Raw genomic sequence first — 19083 nt, 5'->3', positions numbered from 1 at the left:
GTGCATGTTCACTTCTTTCTCCACGCTCGGCTGTCGGAAGTGAAGAAGTCGGCTGTCGCTGACTTCTTGCCTGTTGTTCTACTTGTCTGTTCCGGCACTTACCCAGTGGCGCCCACCCACTCTAGATGATTGGCCAATATTGTTCGCATGCAGCGTGTCACATTCCCAGTTGCAAATATACCTAATGAGGCAAGCTTATTCTTGCATGCGTGCGCAAGTACCAAGTGGCCCACGTTGGCATGAAAGAGGTTAGAAACGGACATCATGCCGAAAAAAAAAAAGCAGAATTGTTGGGCTAGTATGTCTTACGTTGCTTATGAGGCGCAGCAGAAAGACAAGGCACACAGGAGGGGAAGCGCATTGTCCTTTTATTTATTTTTTTGTCTTGCGTTAACTTTCCTCATGAGCAATCATACCGAAAAGTGCTTCCAGTCCACACGAAAATGCCAATCACTTGAATGTCACCATGATGATGAACGTGGCAATGATACTTATGAGTGTTAGTTGAGTATAATTGCAGCCGAGAGGAACCGGTTGTGGCGGGCGTAGAAGAAAAGAACGTGCGCTGTGCGCGTGGGCAACAGTAGGTGCACGTCTCAATCGAGCAGGAGGAACGGACGAGGAAGAGGACGTCGCAGAAGGGCGCGCGCGACGACGTCCACTCGCCACGCGCGCCGAAGACGACAAGGACTGGGCGGGCCTGCGCGCCATTGGCGTGTGCTACCATCGCGCGTGGCGAGGCCCGCAGCTGTTCGGAGACCAATGGGCCCTCCCTGACTGCGGCATTCCGAGGAAAAATTGCGCTCTTCTCGAAAGGGTAAGCGACCGCCGCCGCTCTCTCTCTCTTCTGCGAAGCGGTCGCGGGCGACCGCGCACTGCGGCGAGCCGTCGGTCGCCACTCGGGCCCGGAGGCCGGAGCGGCCGATGATGGCACCCAACGGCCGTCGGCGTTCGCACGGCCGCTCGGAAGGGTCGACTCCCTCGTGTCATTGCTAGCGCCTGCGCTGCGGACGTGGTTAGCCTGTACTTTGGTCTACGTAGAGATCCAAAAACCGTTTCGAATTCTTCATTGCTTTAGAGAACTTGCTGCCCCCGTATGACGGCCGCCGCGGTACTGTAGCGCAGCATATTCCGATGCCATTCCTTTTCGCGATTTTCACGCTTCGTCACTGGTAAGAGCAACGCTGGGCCACCAGCGCGTGTGCACCCTGCTTTACGACGTCGTGCTGCTTGGACCGAAATTTCCATTGCCAAATTCGGCGCGTGACGAAAGCGGCGACGTCGAAATCACCGCGGCTTACTCGGGAACGTCCCCGTTATATTATATATGGTAGCCAGGCAAGGTACCATGATGTCTCGGATCGAAGTGAACCGGCCTTGTGCGGTACAGGAGGCGTTGGCTCCGCCCGCCTTATCACTGGAATCGGCTAGCCGTGAACGCTGGCCGCCGAGCAGGTAGGTATACGGGAGCCTATAAGACCTATCAATAAGTGCGTGCGTAATGAACATTTTACCAGTATTATGGGTTTGTACCATGACTAAGCTTGAATGGTTGATGGGGGTAAATGTTCCTTTATTTTTTGTAATGTACAAGGCAAGGGTGGGGGTGGGAGTATGTACTGTCCTGGAGGTAGAATAAAAGCAAGACTGGAGGGATAATTCGCCCTAAAGCGATGACAGCGTGTCCTGTTTTCGTGGTGTCTGCGAGACAACGTGGCGTCTTGCCTTGCAGGTCGACACCCGACTCGCAGTTCGTTCGGGGCGGTTTCGCGCGCGGGCCCCTGTCGACACTCGCATCGACGGAGTGCCGCTCTTGCGTAGAATGAGGGTGGTCCCTTCGCAGCAGCGGCAGCAGTTGCACCTGCAGTGATCCCCGGGACCTCTCACTCGCTACCTCACTTGCTCCCGCGGCGGCGACGACGATGGCCGCGCCCCTCCCACCTGGGGGCTCGCCCCGCGGTGGGTCTCCCCGCGCCGCCGTGCCGCCCGGCGGTGGATCTCCCAGGGCCGCCGTGCCGCCCGGCATCGGTATGAAGGTTAATGCACCCCCGTCGGCTAATCCACCTCCGCCTGTCGCGCCTGGGGCTCCGCCTGTCGCGCCTGGGGCTCCGCCTGTCGCGCCTGGGGCTCCGCCTGGGGCTCCGCCTGGGGTTTCGCCTGGGGGTTCGCCTGGGGCCAACTTGCCTCCACCGCCCCCACCCATTGCCGAGACGGGCGAGGCACAGGCTGCTGCAGATCAGCCGGGCGATGCCATTCAACCGGCGCCGGGCACGTTTTTGACGACCACGGCAGCGGACGCGCCTGTCGCGCAGGTAATATCATCGCGATATGTAGTGTTAGCCCGTACGCAAAACATTATTTCAGTTCTCAGAAATTTAGCTTGTCCGTGAACTCCTTACCCTTTAAAGGGTCACCGGGTTACGGGAGCTGCGAAGTGCAGCAGCAGAACTGGTAGCGACATGTTGTGACGCATTGTCAGACTACAGTGCGCTTTAAAAAAAATGGATCGGGCAAGTGTCCTCGTCGAAGGAAAGTCATTAAATGACTGCACGTTAACGATTATGCCGCTATACCGATGCTTTACACCAGCAGTTATGTATAGAATAATCTGGTAGGTTGCTGAAGTATTCGCTTTGTGTGCCCTCGTTGAACTCTGCCTCGTAAGACGTCGCTGCCAGTGCGTTGCTGCCATGCACCTCTCCGGTAACTCGGTATTCCGCGAAAGCTTTACAGACAAGCTAAAACTCTCTAACCGGATTACCATAGATTTCTTGCGTGAACGGCCGCTTTGACGGCGCCATCTTGCTCCGTAGAATTCAAACAAAGAGGACACAGAGCTGTTAATGAAGTGACCGACCATATTCTAGTTAGCTGCTGGTGTAGAGATAGGAAACAACTTAATCGTTAACATGCAGGCTTCTTTTTTTTTTCCTGTGACAAAATCATCCATGTAACAAAAAAAAAAATCTAAAGCGTTGTGATTGGAAGAAATGTCACAATATGTAGCTACCAGCGTTACTACTGCCGTCTACGGCTCCGGTATTTCGTAAACTGGAATAATTTTACGGAAAAGCTAGCTTATTCGATCACTACATGAAAAATGACCATCGACCTTAATATATAACATACAGTTGCACTCTGAAAATTGTGCAATACTGGCAACTACTTTATACTTGTATAACAGCTCATCTCAAGTTTATTTCTGCCCAAGAAAAATAAGTGTCAAGGGTTCCGACGTAAGGCAAACAAGGACCGCAATCCCTAAGAGTTATTTTCGTGATCCACTTTTTTCGTTTGTCTGCGTTGGCTCCGACGCCGGTCGGACGCCGCGCACCGATTAGCCGATCTCGGTGATGACGGCTTCGGAGCCAGTGAGAAAACGCGAGAAATATCTATCGCTAAAAGAATCCTTACGTAATACGGCCCCTGGCAGCACTTTGGGCCCCTCCCTCGAGGTGTCGCAACAGCCAGAATGACAAAAGTGCGAAGATATCCGCAACTTGTATACTATACTCCAACTAAATGCTCGCCCCCTAGCGGTCGCACCGAGAAACAGCTCATCCAGGTTCAAGCTTGAAGCGAAAGAGGGCCTCCTATCACGGAATGCGCCGAATGCCTCGTAGTTCTCAAATCGTCGTGATGCCGCCGCGCACAGGCCCGAAAAGGGAAAAAAAGATACGGATGTTGAAATACTTCTGTACCGTTATGATAAGAAGCCAACAAACATTGACACCAGTTTACACCAGTTGCCTTCATCCAAAAAGATCACATACTCGCGACGCCTGCGGCAAAAGGATGTTCCACATCCGCCGCCAAGGTTTGAGTGATGGCGCTGGCTAACACTCCCAGGGTTCTAGTAGGAAACAGTAATACCCAAGAAAGTGGGTGGGGAAACGGCGCCGCGGTAGCTCAATTAGTAGACCATCGCACGCGTGATGCGAATACGTGGGATCGTTCCCCGCCTGCGGCAAGTTGTTTTTTCATCCACTTTCATTTTCCTCAATATATCATTTCTTTAATTCAGTTAGTAAGTACAAGTAATTTACCCTGTGTTTTTCTTGGTGTCAATGTTTATTGGCTTATTATATGATATGATTAATAAAAATCGGGCCCCTCGGTTAACGCCCTTTCTTCTCGTTTGTGTAACATTATGCGTGTCATCGCGGTGGAAAGACAGCAATGTATGATTTCATCTTTCGCGAAAGATTCAGACGATGTGCGTCGGAGCGCGACTTGGATAAGAAACTTCGCATTGGGAAAAGGCGACGACTGGTACTGTACCAGTTTGTTCGAAACACTTCACTAGGGGCTTTTTTCCCGGAGAGCAGAACATTGCTTTCAATATTTTGCTGGCGTTTAAAATGCGGAGTGTGCTTTGTTTAGGCAGGCACTTTGATAAATTTTAGTGATGTACGTTAACACTTCCTTTGGTTTCGTTTCCTTTATACGGTTGTCCCCAGGATTAGTGTCACTAATGCTTTAAGCAGTAGGAATATTTTCGTAATGTAGTTTTGCCTTCAGGCACGGTAGCAGGAGTGATAACTGCCTCGGAAGGTCTTAAGTTAATCATGACACATGTTATGCCGCGAGGCGACATATCGTTTTCATAGGATGCTTCAGTTTAGCGGTGCAAGCAGAAGGCGCTGTTTTCTCATTCAACACGTTGAGTTGTCAGTTTATTTGCCCACAAAACATTAGAAGCAACAGCAAACAGCGCTCATTCCAGCTTTGAGCTTTCGACCTGCGCACAGCGCCGCTAGTGTGCTTTCCGACTCTGTGCGCACACCTAAATTCCATTACAACTGGTTCAGTTCGTTTCCATGTCATGCATTTACACTAACACAAGGGACTTTGCCCAAAAGAAAACCTTCGCTAAATTTTGGAAGCCTCTTTGCCGAAACTCAACTTGGTCCGATTGCTTGTTATTCACTTCTCGCGTTTCACTTTTGGTTTGGGCATTTATGCGCGTGGCTGGTGTCTGCTGTGTTCGCAAGCCCGAGCTGTGCCTCGAACACTGCGCGCTGCAAGCACGAACAAGCACCAGTCATCGGGCGCAGACGACCACGTATCGGCTAACTATAAGTAGAAAGGTGCGGCCTCAAAGGGAGCTCTCATTTGTTTTTTTTTTTATTCCGAGGCACACTCACCAGGTAACTTTACAGCCTTTAGCCTCAGTGCAGAATATCCGCATTTAGCTTCTGAAAGCAAGACAGACGTTACTGCCTACATATTGTGAGGCGCTATATGTGACATGCCGCTACACGAGTCTCAATGGGGAGTTGCCTATGAAGATCGAAAGAACTCGAGTATTGTACCTGTACCAGAGTAGCAACTCCGCGAACAAGTGTTTGCACAGTTCGAAGGCCCGCTACGCACAAACACCTCCCATTTTTAAATATCCGGCTAGCTTGAAAGGCTCTTTGTCATAAAAAAAAGGGGAATCTAATGCTGCTCGCTGGGCAGGCCAGACGTTGGCACACACAGCGCAACAGTTTCCTCAGTTTCGCTAAGTATGGACAGCTGGGCTAGTTGGTTGTGATTAGCATTATGAAACATCGTTCCAGCGCACAATTGAACACGGACGAGAAGAGAAAGACAACACGAACGCCGGCGTTCGTGTTGTCTTTCTCTTCTCGTCCGTGTTCAATTGTGCGCTGGAACGATGTTTCATAATGCTAATCCTCAGTTTCTTGGGTGAAATCGTTGACAGCGATCAAAATAAGGTCATCGACAGCAAGGACCCTTTCGGCTTCGACGGAACACCTCGATTCGACGCAGCGAACGAGAAACGCACGAGTGCAGCACCAAACGAAAGAGCCGCCGTGAACCTGGCTGTCGTAGCCATCTTTGTTTATTTGGACAGTGTCGCCTGCACAAGTAATGGATTATGGAGTTGCCAATATGATGTGTCGCATGCATCGCATATGAATAGCTACATTCACATAAAGTCAACCGACAAGCAATTCCCCATTCAAATAGATTTATAAAGAAAAAAATCACTTGAAGGCGAGCAAGCAAGCCCTACAGATTATAACATAAAATTAGTAACGGACAGAAATACGACAAAATCGTTGTTAAAGCTTGTTATAAACTAATGTTGAACTATACTTTCGTTAGTTCTCATATCTAATTTTCTTGTCCACGTTAGTTTACCTGTTACCTTGTTTCTACATTTCAATTATACATAATTATCTTCCCGCGTGATTTATTCGGCTTCATTGTGAGTTACTTCGTGTGGTTAATCGTAACCTTCAGGTGGAGTTCGCTCACTCTGCCCCAGAGAGAATGAACATATTCGATTTATTCAGTGGTAAAGAACACCCGCAAGTGTAGTTTAATGCGGGACATCTTTACTCCTTTTATCGTTAGTGTGCAATCAGGAGGATGGCATATATTTAACGTTCTGTGAATCTACCTCAACCCCCATAGACTTGCAAAGAATTTGCTAAATGAATGTTATCACATTGGTCAGGCGCATGATATCTGCCTGAGCGCTGCAGCTATTGACGATGATTGTGATGTAATTATTCAGCTCGAAAAGAAAAAGATGGAACTGAATGTGTGCAGAATGTTCAATTTTTTTTTCAGTGTCTAGGAAAAGAGGAGGAAAGAAATTGAAAATGCTATATAAGCGTAGAGTAAACCTGTAAAACGCAGTACGTCTAGCTCTCCTTTTTGTATTTAGTAGGGGTGCGTGCATCTTGAAAATATTTTCTTCGAATTGAATTTTTTTTGGAATCGAAGTGCTAGGCACGAGAATTCGCTATTATATTTCCTCGAATGATTGACTAAGGCATAATATGCCATGTTGCAACGAATGTTGGAAATTTCATATCATAGACAAGGGCCGATATACATGGGCATGGACAAGAACGGCACCGAGAGCGGCGCTGCTGCGCCGGCGTTGAGAGCGCCGCATGCGAAGCAAAATTCTATTAGCGGGTGGTACCCCTCTCCCACCTCTCGTTCGCACCGCCTTGATTGCCTCCTGCACTGCGCGTGTTTGGGCACGTTTCGTGCGGCGCGCGGTGTGTGCCTACGTGTGCGCGCGTGGACATTTCATTCGAAGGGTGTAGTACAGTCTGTTTCACATTTAGGGGAAAACTCGGAGCGCATTGCATCGCGATGCGGCGAGCGCTTGAGTCAGGCGGCGGCAGCAGCTCGCGCAGGTGCTCGAGGGGCGGGATCTTGAACGGCGTCGTCTGCTACGGCGACGCGCGCTGGCCGCATTTGTCGGGAAGCGTTCTACTGTCAGTTGCAGGGCGCCGATCTCATCGTTACTGCGTGAAATGAGCCAGTATGTTTTACTAAGCGTTGTGCGACGCCCACTGATACGCCTCGAAGGTAAGTTCATCGCTGCAGGGCAGTCATAGATGACGTACTGATTCCATACATTCTTGACGGCCCGTTTCTGGAAGACGACTATATATTCTAACGCGATAGGTGGCCGATCCGCACTGCTCGTGTTGTGCAAGATCTGCTGGAAGAGCAGCGCGCAGTCACTCTCTTGGAGTGGCCGCCTCGATCCCCGGGCGCCAACATCATTTAAAATGTCTGGGGCTCGTTGAAAGTATCGCTGCCGCACCATCCCCTCTATCAGTCGCCCGCGGATAGGGTTCGATCCACCATCGTCAGCGACTGAGACGTGCTGCGAATGAACACATCCCTGATCAAGTCATTTTACACTTCACTGCCTTCCAGGATGAGCGCTGTCATCGTTGCCGCTGGGGACATGACGAGATACTAACTGAATTTCCGAGCGTGACGTGTCCAATTCCCCGCCGGCGAGCAGGGTCTGTCTGGTGCCGCGAATGATTGTCGAGAAAAATCACTTCCAGCTCATTGTCTTAACCTAAACCTTTCCTTTAATCGTATCCGTTTGTTTTATCGTGTTCGACCCCCACAGTTATCATTGTTGAGTGCTTTGTTTTCCTTTCGAGTCAAACAGACTGAGCACGTTGCGCGCACATCTTAGTGCGTCTTGTCGCTGCTTATCACGGTAGCACACACAGTGAAGAAATACGTGCACGCGCTCAGTACCCCGGCCATTCGAAAGAACAAACGAAGCATGCTGTCAAAAGAAGTTTGTGGAACTCCTTTATCGCCGATGAAGGTTCAGAGTTTGGCGAGGCACAACGTTTAGTAAAGAATATCAGCTCAGTTCCCGCAGTACCGATGAAATCGGTGCACTGCCCCTGGCAGTAGCACGCTTCCCGACAATGCGGCCAACGCGCGCCGCCGTAGCAGACGACGCAGATCACGACTCCGCCTCTCGAGCGTCTGCGGCTGCTCGAGCTGCTGCCGCTGCACGACTCAATTCCTTGCCGCATCGCGATGCAATACGTTCCGAGTTTTCCCTTAAGTGTGAAACAGACTGTACACGCTTCTATTTGCCTTTAAGAAGGTGGGTACGCTTGACGTATATTTTTATGGCTGCAATGCGGCGAAAGGGCAGCGTCTGCTTAACCATGTAAGTGACGCTGAGCAGGTAATTGGAAACGACATCGTATGTGCCGCCGGAAAAATCGTCAGTATGTGCCGCCGGAAAAAGTCATTTTTGCAGTTTCTCACAATATGTTTGCTACAAATCTGTGTTGCCTCTGATGGCGACAACGGACTTCCATCGACACTGTGCGGAAATAAACAAAATATATCGCTGCATAGCACAAGTACGACATGCGCACACAACTTTAACTAGTACGTCCCCTACAATATGGAATATAGACAGCAATGTAGACAGCTTGGCCATTTTTTAACAGTGCTCAAGAGACGGAAGTTGAAAGTATTAGTAATCATTCCTGCTTCAGCAATGCCGTCGCGACCAAGACGCGGGCGTGTATCGTCCAGTAAGTCGATCGATCGGTGCAGTGGTGAAGCGGGAACGAACTCCGCTCATGTTCAATGCATCGTGCACATATTCAATTTCTCGGGACGCGTGAGCTTCGGCCACTGCTAACGCATACAACAGAAGTGGTTTTCATTCTTGGGCAGCGCACACACAAACGAAACACGAGAAAGAAGACAGGACAAGCGCTCGTCGAACAACTTAGTTTTTATATGAATAAAAGGATTATGTACCGAGTAATTATTAAATTCATGTGGGTTACATATAAAAACCGTCATACACTCAGGAGTGATCAATGAACGAGGTCGCTTCGTTTGCCAGTTGTTTACTTCGCTCGGCGCACCGCAGTAATCCATGTCTGTCGTCTGCATTTTTCGTACCATTTTCTTGTGAATCGGCAGAATTTCACTGGTGGAATGAACCCTTTCGTATTTACATTGCTGTCGTGCAGTTAACAACACAATAATAATTTCCGGTCATCCGAAGAGGCGCCGTCGCGAACACGAGACGTTTCGCGCGCAGCGCGAACTGAACGCGCGCGCGACCGTGAAGGGAAGCGGCGGCGGAAGCCTACACCCGTTGGAGATGAAATCGTTCCGCCAGGGGAGAAACGAGCGCTGGCGTCTAGGATGAAACTTGGCGTGCGGTCGTCTATAGGCCAATTCCACTCGTAAGCCAGCCTATAAGTGTGCATTTGGTCTTGAACTTACAAGCTGTCACATTGAACTGATTTGCATATAGCAACACATACATTAAAGAACCTTGATTTTGAGAAGCAGGAAAATTATTCTATTAGATATTGGAGGCCTGTAATTCTCACATTCGTATTCTATTCAAACATTTAACTATTCAAACACCTATACTTAGCTTTGTGTATTGTGTTAAAGTTCGCGAAAGGCAAGCGTTGTAACAACTTCGCAATTTGTCACTGCCCTCTTAGGTGATGACCGGTGCGAAGCAGGAAGGGCCCAAGAAGGAATACATGGCGGCCGTCAAGTCGTACGAGGAGCTTGTCGGCGAAAACGTAGTTCGCGGCAAGATGTACCTGGAGAGTAAGCCGCAGTACGAGGCGGGACCCATGCAGGGTGCAGGATTCGGCGGTATGGGAGGCGGCTTCGGGGGATTACCCATGGGAGGCGGCTATCCCCAAATGATGGGAGGCTACGAGAGGTCCCCAATGGGATACGACAGACCACCGATGGGAGGTGGCTACGGGGGTTACGACATGGCACCCATGGGAGGAGGCTACGACAGACCACCGGACATGTACGGACCTCCGAGGGACAGATACTCGCCAGATCGGGGCAGGTACCCGTCGCCCGACTATGATCGCCCTCCTATGCGGGAACGGCCACGGAGTCGTAGGGAAGATGACTACTACTACGACGAGCTGCCCAGAGGAGCACCGTCTGAGACAAGGTTGCCCGTGACGAAGGATTCCGGAAGCCGGGCTGAGCGCATCATCCAGAAGATACGTCAGGACATCGAAGCCTTCGACAAGGACGATGTCGCCCCGGAGGACGCGGCGAACGTTCCGAGCAGCAAGCCCAGCGGAAGCTTTGATAGGAGGCCGCGAGCGGGACCCCTGCGCGCCATGAGGAGGGCAACAGATGATTACGAGGACGACATGGAGGTGCGACGCAGTCCGCGCCAGAGGTCGTCCTCGCACCGGTCACGGGACGACAGCGATGACTACGACAGACGTGGCCGAAGGAAACGATCGAAGACGCGGTACGAAGACGAGGACAAGCAGCACCATCACAAGTCCCGCAGGGACCAGTCATCCTCCTCCTCTTCTTCGTCTTCATCGTCCGAAGACCGCCGAAACAAGAAGCGGCACGGTTCGAGTGACCACGGCCGCAAGCGCAGCGGTTCTAAGCGACGGAGCCGGACGTGGTCGAAGAGAAGGGGCGAGGAAGACGAGAGGTCTGCATCGCGTCGCTCCCGCAAGAAGGACCAAGGTAGGGAGGACGAGATGCTTGATCCTCGACCCACGACTGACCGCAACTTTATGCAAGCCGGCATGCTGTACCGATACGAGAGCCAGCCGCTAATGCTTGTCAAGGGAGATGTCTACAAAAAGGAGGAAGGCGCAGCGGCGGATGCGCCAGGACAGGACGCTCCGAAGAACCCCGAAGAAGGAGCGGCTCAACAGGCGATGTTCCTGCCGCCGGACCAGTACCAGGACTTTCTTCTGGACGTCCGGGCTGGTAGGAAACGCTCGGGATACCCTGTTCGTGCGACACCTTCGAATGTGGCTCAGGAACTTGGCAGGTACCATGACTTCCTTTGCAGCGTCTTACCGGATGGTACCTCTCCTAAAACTGTGGCGGCCGAGGTTGGGAAGTACCGCCAGTTCATCCTGGGAACGAACGGCCCCGGGCACGACAACTACGAGTTTCTTGTGGCTACTAACAAGGGCGTCGCGAAAGTTGTCAAGCCTTCTGCTGCTTCATCGGCGGACAATCTCGGGAAGTCCCCCGCCGGTTACCAGTCGTTCACGGTACAAGCGAAGCCCCCTAGCGACAACGCGTTCGCGATGCAGGCCACGCCTCGCAGAAGTCCCAGCCGGCCGAAGGGCGAGCGCTACGAACACATCGAAGAGACGCCGCAGCTCAGGACGGAGTGGTGGAGCCGCACAGCGGGCGTCTTTGACGGCACCGGAAGGCCCGCGTCCCGAAGCAGGTCGATGAGGGGCCGCCGCGGGCTGGCGAGGTCCGCGTCCCCCCGCATGATTTCTCCACAGCGGCGCAAGGCGTACGACGACGAGAACGCCGAGGCGTATCAAGAGACAAGCTTCGAGATGGAGGGCCCCATGGGACAGCAGTACGCACAGGTGCGCCTGTCTAGGCGATCTGGAGACCCGGGCAGGATGTACTCGATGAACCGCAAGCTGTCTCCCACCGCCGTCGGCTACGGAAGCCCGCCGCGTGTCCCGTCGCCAGAGATGCTGGCCATGCAGATGCAGGGGATGCAGATGGGAGGAATGCAGGGAATGCAGATGCAGGGCGTACCGATGCAGGCGATGCCCATGCAAGGGATGCCCATGCAGGGGATGCCGATGATGGGGATGCCGATGCAGCCCATGGCCATGCAGCCGATGGCTATGCAGGGAATGCCCGTGCAGTACGACCCTCGCTCCGGGCGCGTCCCGATGCGCATGGATCGCAGGATTCACCAGATTCTCACTCAGCAGCAGGGAGGAGGAGGGCGCCGCAACGCCCCCATTGTGCAGGCGCAGCTAGACGGCGTCGAAGGTGTCATGTTCAAGTACCAGATTCAAAACGAAAGCAGGCAGCGTCAGGCGGACGACGGAGACAGCAAGACCAAGGACGTGTTCATCGAGACGTCGAAGGAGCCCTCGATAGAACGAGTCATGAGCAACGTCCAAGTGCAGGTCGACGAGATAAGGGTGTCCAAGGCGACCAACGCGCGTGTTAAGACCCGCGCGTCATCGGCGGCGACGCACGACGCGGGGTCCAGGAAAAACGCCGAAGCTCAGGCAGAGATCGAAGAAATGCCTCACGTTAGCTTCACGAGGGATCCAAACTTCGACTCCCCCCTGCCCGGGTATCCGTTTCCCATGATGCAGCCGCCTTCGCCTCCGCCGTCCCAGGTCATCTCAACGACTACAGTGCACACGCATCAGCACCACCACCACTATCACGACCCGCATAAGAACTACAAGATCGCCTACTTGCTCCCAAAGAGCGGCGACATAAGGAGGGACAGGTCCATCCAGGACCACGACCGCTACGAGGACCAAGAGCCGCTGGGCGCCGCCGTAGGCGTGCAGTGCATGTCTTTGTACGAGAGGTTTATGAACTGGATCTATCCGGACACGAAGCAGACCGAGGATGTGAGTCTGATGACGGACGCAGAGGAACTCACCGAGGACAGGAAGAAATCCGGCAAGAAGGGCAAGAAGGTTGCCAAGAAGGACGCCGAGGGCAAGTTGGAGGACGGCAAGAAAGACGATAAGAAGGTTGTCGGCAGTGAGTCGGAAGCTGAAGCGAAGGGCAAGTCCGCCGAGGCTATCGAGAAAGGCGAAGGCAAGGACAAGGAAAAGCAGGAAGAAGAGAAGAAGAAAGTGCCTCGTGGTCCTCCGATACCGGTCAACCTGCCGTGGCAGGGACATGAGTACGAGTATGAAGAGCACATCAAGCCCGACGGGACACGCGTCGGTACATACCGCTACAAGGGTCTGGGCGGCGCGCCGAAGTACCCCGACGACGAAGTTCCATCCAAGGGAGCGCTGAGGCTTCCCGACAACCAAGCGTCCAGGGAGCCCGTGGCCTTCGAGACGACGACAACTCGAATGGAGGTGGACGGGCAGCAGTTTTGGCAGCGCGAGATTCGCCCCATACCGGGCAGTGCTCGCGCGGCGCCGATGGCGCCCATGTCGCGAGAGGTGCACCAGAGGCGCGAGAGAGAGCAGCCGTCGGCGCGGTCCCTGTCGACCCCGCAGCACTTGCGCGTCAACGCCCAGACGAGGGCGCGCGTCGTGGAACGAGGTGGACACAACCTTCCCGACAACTTCGTGCCCGACGTCCAAGTTCGGGTGGACTTCGGCGACACCTCGGACAACAGCGGCTCGCGCGACTCGAAGAACAAGTCCAGCGGGGGTGCTTCGTGGCAGCCCGCTGACATGGTGGTCTCGTACGCGCACAAGAACTTTGACGACAAGAACATGTTGGACGATGAAGATGACGACGACGACATGCTGCCGTCCGGACACGTCTACGGAGGTCACGGCTCCACTAAGAAGCTCATTAGGAGGTAAGCGCCGTTCTGTGTAGCTAACTGTCGATTGCACTATGCGGGAGGGGGTAAAGACAGCTGCAACGAATTAGCGTTTGGCAAAGTGTTCGCACGTTGTAGCGCACACTGAGCGCGATAGTACAGTCGGGTGACGTATCTGGCACAGCCAGAAATTTCCCGCGGAATTATGGGCTGTGGAAGCGGGCACATCACATCAATATACGCGTGATGCTGTTCAATGTATGAGGCTGCTGCATGAGACGCAACATGTGTACATCGTAAGTGGCCTGCTGCGGCGGGTACAAAGTATGGGAGAAAATGAATGAATGAATGAATGAATGAATGAATGAATGAATGAATGAATGAATGAATGAATGAATGAATGGAAACTGTGCACGTTGGGGCTTCCTTTCCCTCCGCTATTCGTAGTCGCTCACAGCCTGCAGAATATAGTTACAAGTGCCGGTACCTTTTTGCTAATAAACGTTTATTTATAGCCACTATGTCTACATATACCGTTCTCTTGCGCATGGGAACATAATGTGTACTTTCTGATACGTTATGTCATTGAATATCACCATCGTGCTTCAGTCGCGTTTTTCCCTGCCATTGCCGGTAGCTAAAGAAGTGGAGGGGGCTTCAGGCGGGTTTCTACGCTGTTTGCTCCGAGATGCCCTTATCTTAGCCGAGTACGCACAATCACGTCGACTAGATGGATTAATTACCGTTTCGACGTATTTCGCTCATCAACATTAGGATGCCGTCATATCAAAACGCAGCGCTACTGTACTGCTAGACAGGAGCGAAATAATTGTGTTGTTTTTGCGGATGCTTTGGCACGGCATTTTTATATTGGAAACTGGGAGCTTAACTGCTAGAAAGTCACTCGTGCGAAACTAGTTTCTAAATAACTACTTTCCTAAGTCTTTGCTACTTTAATATGCTTTCCTTGTAATTCTCACGTTCGGCGGGAATCTCGGTTTACATGTCATGTTACGCATTCCCTGTCGCTGCAATAGGTTTCAACTTAGAATATCAAACGCACTGGTCAATGACCTCCGTGTCGAAATTCCGAAGCTATCGGATTCGTGGATCCAATAGAGCAGCAGCTGTTCGATTTTGTGGACCTTATGGAATTCCAGGGGATGCTATTTCGTATCAGTAACTGTCAAATTTGCACGCCCTTGCCGGGCTTACCATTTCTTAGGACGATGCTTTAACTCGGGAGCTCCTGTCCAGATACAAAGAAATGGTCAAATTGTTAGTCTCGGCATCTACGAAACCAAGTTCGATGAAGTTTACTTGAGTTACCTAAATTATATGCTGACTTTTGGAAGTCCACAAAACTGGAAGATTTAAGACGCCCTATAACTTCGCATTCAAAACATACTGGGTATTTCAGCGAACGCTCTCAATGTTTTTTTAATTGCCTGTGGCAGATAGCAAAATTCTAGTCCACGAGCTGGCCTACTCGAGGAGACGGACATTACTTGCACAGAAAATTTAAGTGCATAATCTAATAAAAAAGTTCACTAATTAACATGTTAAGTAGTTGCCCTTGTGGCACATATTGTAGTTCACAAATTCTAGCTGGGGAATTCGCAAGGCGGATCCGCTTGGAACGAATTCTGAGGATGACACTTTCGCGGTATTAATTCCCGAACATTGCGGAGAAATGCATTGGCGTTCCGGTTGCTTTTGTGCTTGAATGCATAAAATGACGTTTTGTTAAGAAAGTAAGTGGATTGACAGCGCATTTTTACTGCAAGTTTGCCGGAGCATATCTCGTAAATGGTGTCATCCACAAGTGGATATGCCTTGCAGTCTCATCCGCTGGAATTTGTAAATTGAAATACGTGCCTTAAGGTAATTAGGTAAAAAGCTTAATTAGTGATTTTTTGTTAATGAGTCGATTATGCATCTAACCTATTTGTGCTATTTCCGCCTCTTCAAGCAGACCAACCCATAGACTAGAATCATACTGTCTGCCACAGGCAACTGTTAAAAATTTTTGAAAGTGTTTACTCAAACACCCTGCGTTTCACAGAGCTGGGAAATGCATAAATTTGTGCAAAGCTTAACAATTTATCTACAAGCGTAACTCTGAAACGTATTACTATTTCTTTAATCGAACTTTTGCAAAACAGTGTACTGCTTGCACGTCAGCTCTAAACCATTCAACGAATTATTGTTGTTCACTTTAGACATTCTGAATGGCAGCTTGCAGGATCTCGGTACGCATTTTAGCAACCTTAGGCTTCATTTTTTACACAGTAGGCTAGAAGCCCAAGGACGACGAAAGAAAGAGGCGGGACACAGCGCTGTGTCCCGTCTGTTTCTTTCGTCCTTCATCTGCTTCTGCGCTACTGTGTTAACAAATGCCATACCAACTAGCCCACCAGTCTGTCCTTTTGATCTTGCTCTTCAACTTGGCTTCGACGCTCGCCGAACTTCAGCAAATAAGAAAACTTGAGAGCTGTGTCAACTCTGCTTCCAGCAGTCAGCAGAAGATAACTTTTCTGCCTGAAATGCAAGAAATGTCATTTACGTATTGCTTCACAGACTCCTCTTGGAAAGCCTTTCGGCGTCTCGCCCGTACTTGAATAGGGAAACGGGGAGTTTGCGACGAACCAATGCCTTCTGCCATCCTAGCCGCATGTACCTCACGTTTCTCGCAGGGGCCGCAAGGTGCGCGGCATGCCGAACAAGGAGCTGATGGCGTACTCCATGGTGGTGGTCGTGGCCGTCGTAGGCCTTGCGCTGCTCATCACCATGAGCGGCCACAGGACTCAGTCGAGGCAGCGTGAGTAAATCGAGTGTGCGAAGGATTGCCGCGAGTCAGGCAGCGGAATAAACGACACCTTCGGCGAAATTTCAGGCCGCGTAACGAACCAGGTTTGAGATAGCGCAGCCTCCGTGCATGATTTTACCTTTGAAATGCGAGTGGATGGGTCACGAAAGGCTCGTGAAAATGGTCGTTCCCGATGATGAATAAAGGAAAAAAAAAGCAATTATTCTTTGCCACATGTGACACATGACCTGGAACGTTTTAGAACAAGCGTGACACCTCCGCGTGACTGCAGCATGACTTCCGAGATAAGTGGCGCCTACGTCTGCCCGCACCGTGCTGAAAAATCTCGGATGCGACGTGCTGGGACTTTACACGGCATCCGATGAGCATCAGGTGCACGCGTCGTCTGCTTGGGTGCCATTTAAAGGCTTGTAGTAAGAAAGTTATGCAATTGCCAGCGCCGCGGCTTTGCCAGTATTTCTGCAATAGTGCTTTTTTGAGCCAATTTAACCAAAATGAAATTTTGGTTAAAAACAACGTTTTCCAGCAGAAAACACTGGCATAGGCAGGCGGGAAGACGACATACGACGCACTGCTCGTGCGGTGTTTCATGTGCATGCATGGAGGAAGGAAAAATCTTGGAAGGATGCACGACGTCAGGAGCCCCGGCAAGTCACCCTCCTCTGACGCGAGCAAAGATGTGTGTCCAGTGGGAAAAAAATGGAATCCAAAGTCTCCTTTCTTTTCAATTCCGCGCGTAAACCTCAGTAACGTTGTGCAAAGGTGACGTCGCGATTTTCGAAAGCATCTTCGAGAGTTTGGGCCGCTTTCGTGCGAAACTTATCAAAGATCAACACTGTAGCGGTGCCGCAGTGGCGGCATCGTTGCGTGGCGTTCGTTGTAAAGCAACAAATCAGCCTTCGGGGTGACCTAAACCCTTTCGTTGCACAGCCAAATCCGTTGTAGTAGTCTTTGCTGTAGAGGTGTTCACAACGCGTATGGAGGATAAGAATTTGGACGAGAGATAATTCATCCTTTGTTATACAGGTCATTTCGTTGTAGAGGCGTTCGACTGATGGAAGTTTCGTCCGAATCAGTAGCCGCGGTAACTCTCCTCGCCGTCGCCGAATTTCCGGGCGCTGTTAATAGGCTCCTTATGGCAAGGACACCATGACAAAGCGGGAAGTTCCCGCCGATGTGCTTTGCTAGCTGCTCCTTCGCCACACTTCGATTCGTAAGGCACGAAGCTGCGGTTGCTGTTGCCTTTCCTACTCTTCAAAGCCTTCCTTCCGCAAAGCACATTAAAGGCGATGATCAACTTTGAACGGGCGCGCAAAAAAAAATCGGAAGGATTATTATTATTATTATTATTATTATTATTATTATTATTATTATTATTATTATTATTATTATTATTATTATTATTATTATTATTATTATTTCTTTGTTTCGGCTGTTGCTTTTGTTTTTCTCTCACTGTGGGGTGCGTTCGCGTTTCAGCTTTCGTACTGGATCGCCACCTCGTCCTGAACGCTTCCAAGTTCAAGGCAGTCCAGGCAGGCCCAGGTGAGGGTCTTGAAGCTGCTAGCTTCGCGTTGTTAAAAAAAAAAGAACGCAAGCTGGTTTCGTCGACTGAACCTCCTCGCTTTGTATTTTTCTTTCCAGCCAACGGTGGCTTCTGGCATGCTGCGCCTCCAGTATGCAGAGATGCTCGATGCTTGACCAGAGGTAGGAAACGCGTTCCCGACGCCTCCTTTGACTCTCAGGCATGCGCTACAGTGTTTTCTACAAAAATTAGAGAAAACTCGAACGTATTGCGTTAATAAATGGGAGCTGCAATCTAGATGGTTATCTTGGCAGTGATGGTTATAGTACACGGATTTACCTAAACTTCGTCCTTCTGTCTTCGAACGCCTTTGTGATTGCAAATGAGCATTTTCAAAGAACTATTCCGTTTCAAAGCCACCGATTCGAAATGATTGCTACGCCCGAGTTCCCTCCAGTAATTTTTGTAATTTGTAGTAAATTTTGTAAGGATGTGCAAGCAAGAGCAATGGCGGTCGTTGTTGGGGAAGAAGGTACGCCTCAGTTGGTGTAAATACTTTTTGGAGTGTAAGCAACAACAGTGAACCATGAAAGGAGCTGTGGACCGATGCGTTGTCTTATAACGACTTTCTTGACCGCTTCTCCCTTTCATATGTTTTTTCCCTCGTCTTTAGGATCGGCGTACGTTAAGCATCTGACCAAGGACTACTTGAAGTCCGCCTGCTCGGATTTCTACCAGTTCGTGTGTGCCCACCGAGACGTGACCGAGTCTCCTCGCATCATTGCCCACCGTGCCCTCGAAGACGGCGTGCTCAACGTGATCAAGTGTATGCGTTCTCCCTCGGCAACCCACTCTAATTGGCGGCGTACAAAAGGGCTTGATCGAGCCTCTGGTTGCAGCCTAGCTACACAGACGCGCTAGCCACGAAAGCGGCCTTGCTTATAGAATTTATCGAAAAACCCGATTGCCGATCATCTGTAAAGTGCAGTAATTGCTTATGTACACGTTGCTATGCGTTTTACTTGTGAGCATAACTACCATGGGCCGCTCGTGTTCGCCCGAACAGCAGGCCAGCACAGCAGTTAGCGTGCCCAAGTATCTCGGTATTAAACGGCGAAAACGTCAGAGATTGTGGACATC

The 19083-nt window shown here is 50.9% G+C and overlaps 1 protein-coding gene across 2 annotated transcripts in view; it reads left to right on the top strand.

The window, feature by feature from the left end:
* The first annotated feature begins 613 nt into the window (after positions 1-613).
* The window catches only part of LOC142559959 (uncharacterized), a 38568-nt gene continuing 20098 nt past the window's right edge, over positions 614-19083 (top strand). Inside the window, exons 1-7 of one of the 2 annotated variants that reach the window (XR_012823266.1) lie at positions 614-817; positions 1733-2312; positions 9786-13624; positions 16285-16409; positions 17898-17963; positions 18063-18125; positions 18617-18769. Coding sequence is in view for 1 of the 2 variants with exons in the window: in XM_075671673.1 (XP_075527788.1) it covers positions 1923-2312; positions 9786-13624; positions 16285-16409; positions 17898-17963; positions 18063-18125; positions 18617-18769 (4636 nt within the window). In the remaining variant the exon portion in view is untranslated. The remainder of the gene's footprint in view (positions 818-1732; positions 2313-9785; positions 13625-16284; positions 16410-17897; positions 17964-18062; positions 18126-18616; positions 18770-19083) is intronic. The other variant, XM_075671673.1, reaches the window with a different exon arrangement.

The sequence above is a fragment of the Dermacentor variabilis genome, chromosome 10, assembly GCF_050947875.1.
Source record: "Dermacentor variabilis isolate Ectoservices chromosome 10, ASM5094787v1, whole genome shotgun sequence".
NCBI classification, from domain to species: domain Eukaryota; kingdom Metazoa; phylum Arthropoda; class Arachnida; order Ixodida; family Ixodidae; genus Dermacentor; species Dermacentor variabilis.
The sequence above is the reverse complement of the archived record's forward strand: the minus strand, read 5'-3'. Positions and strand labels throughout refer to the sequence as shown.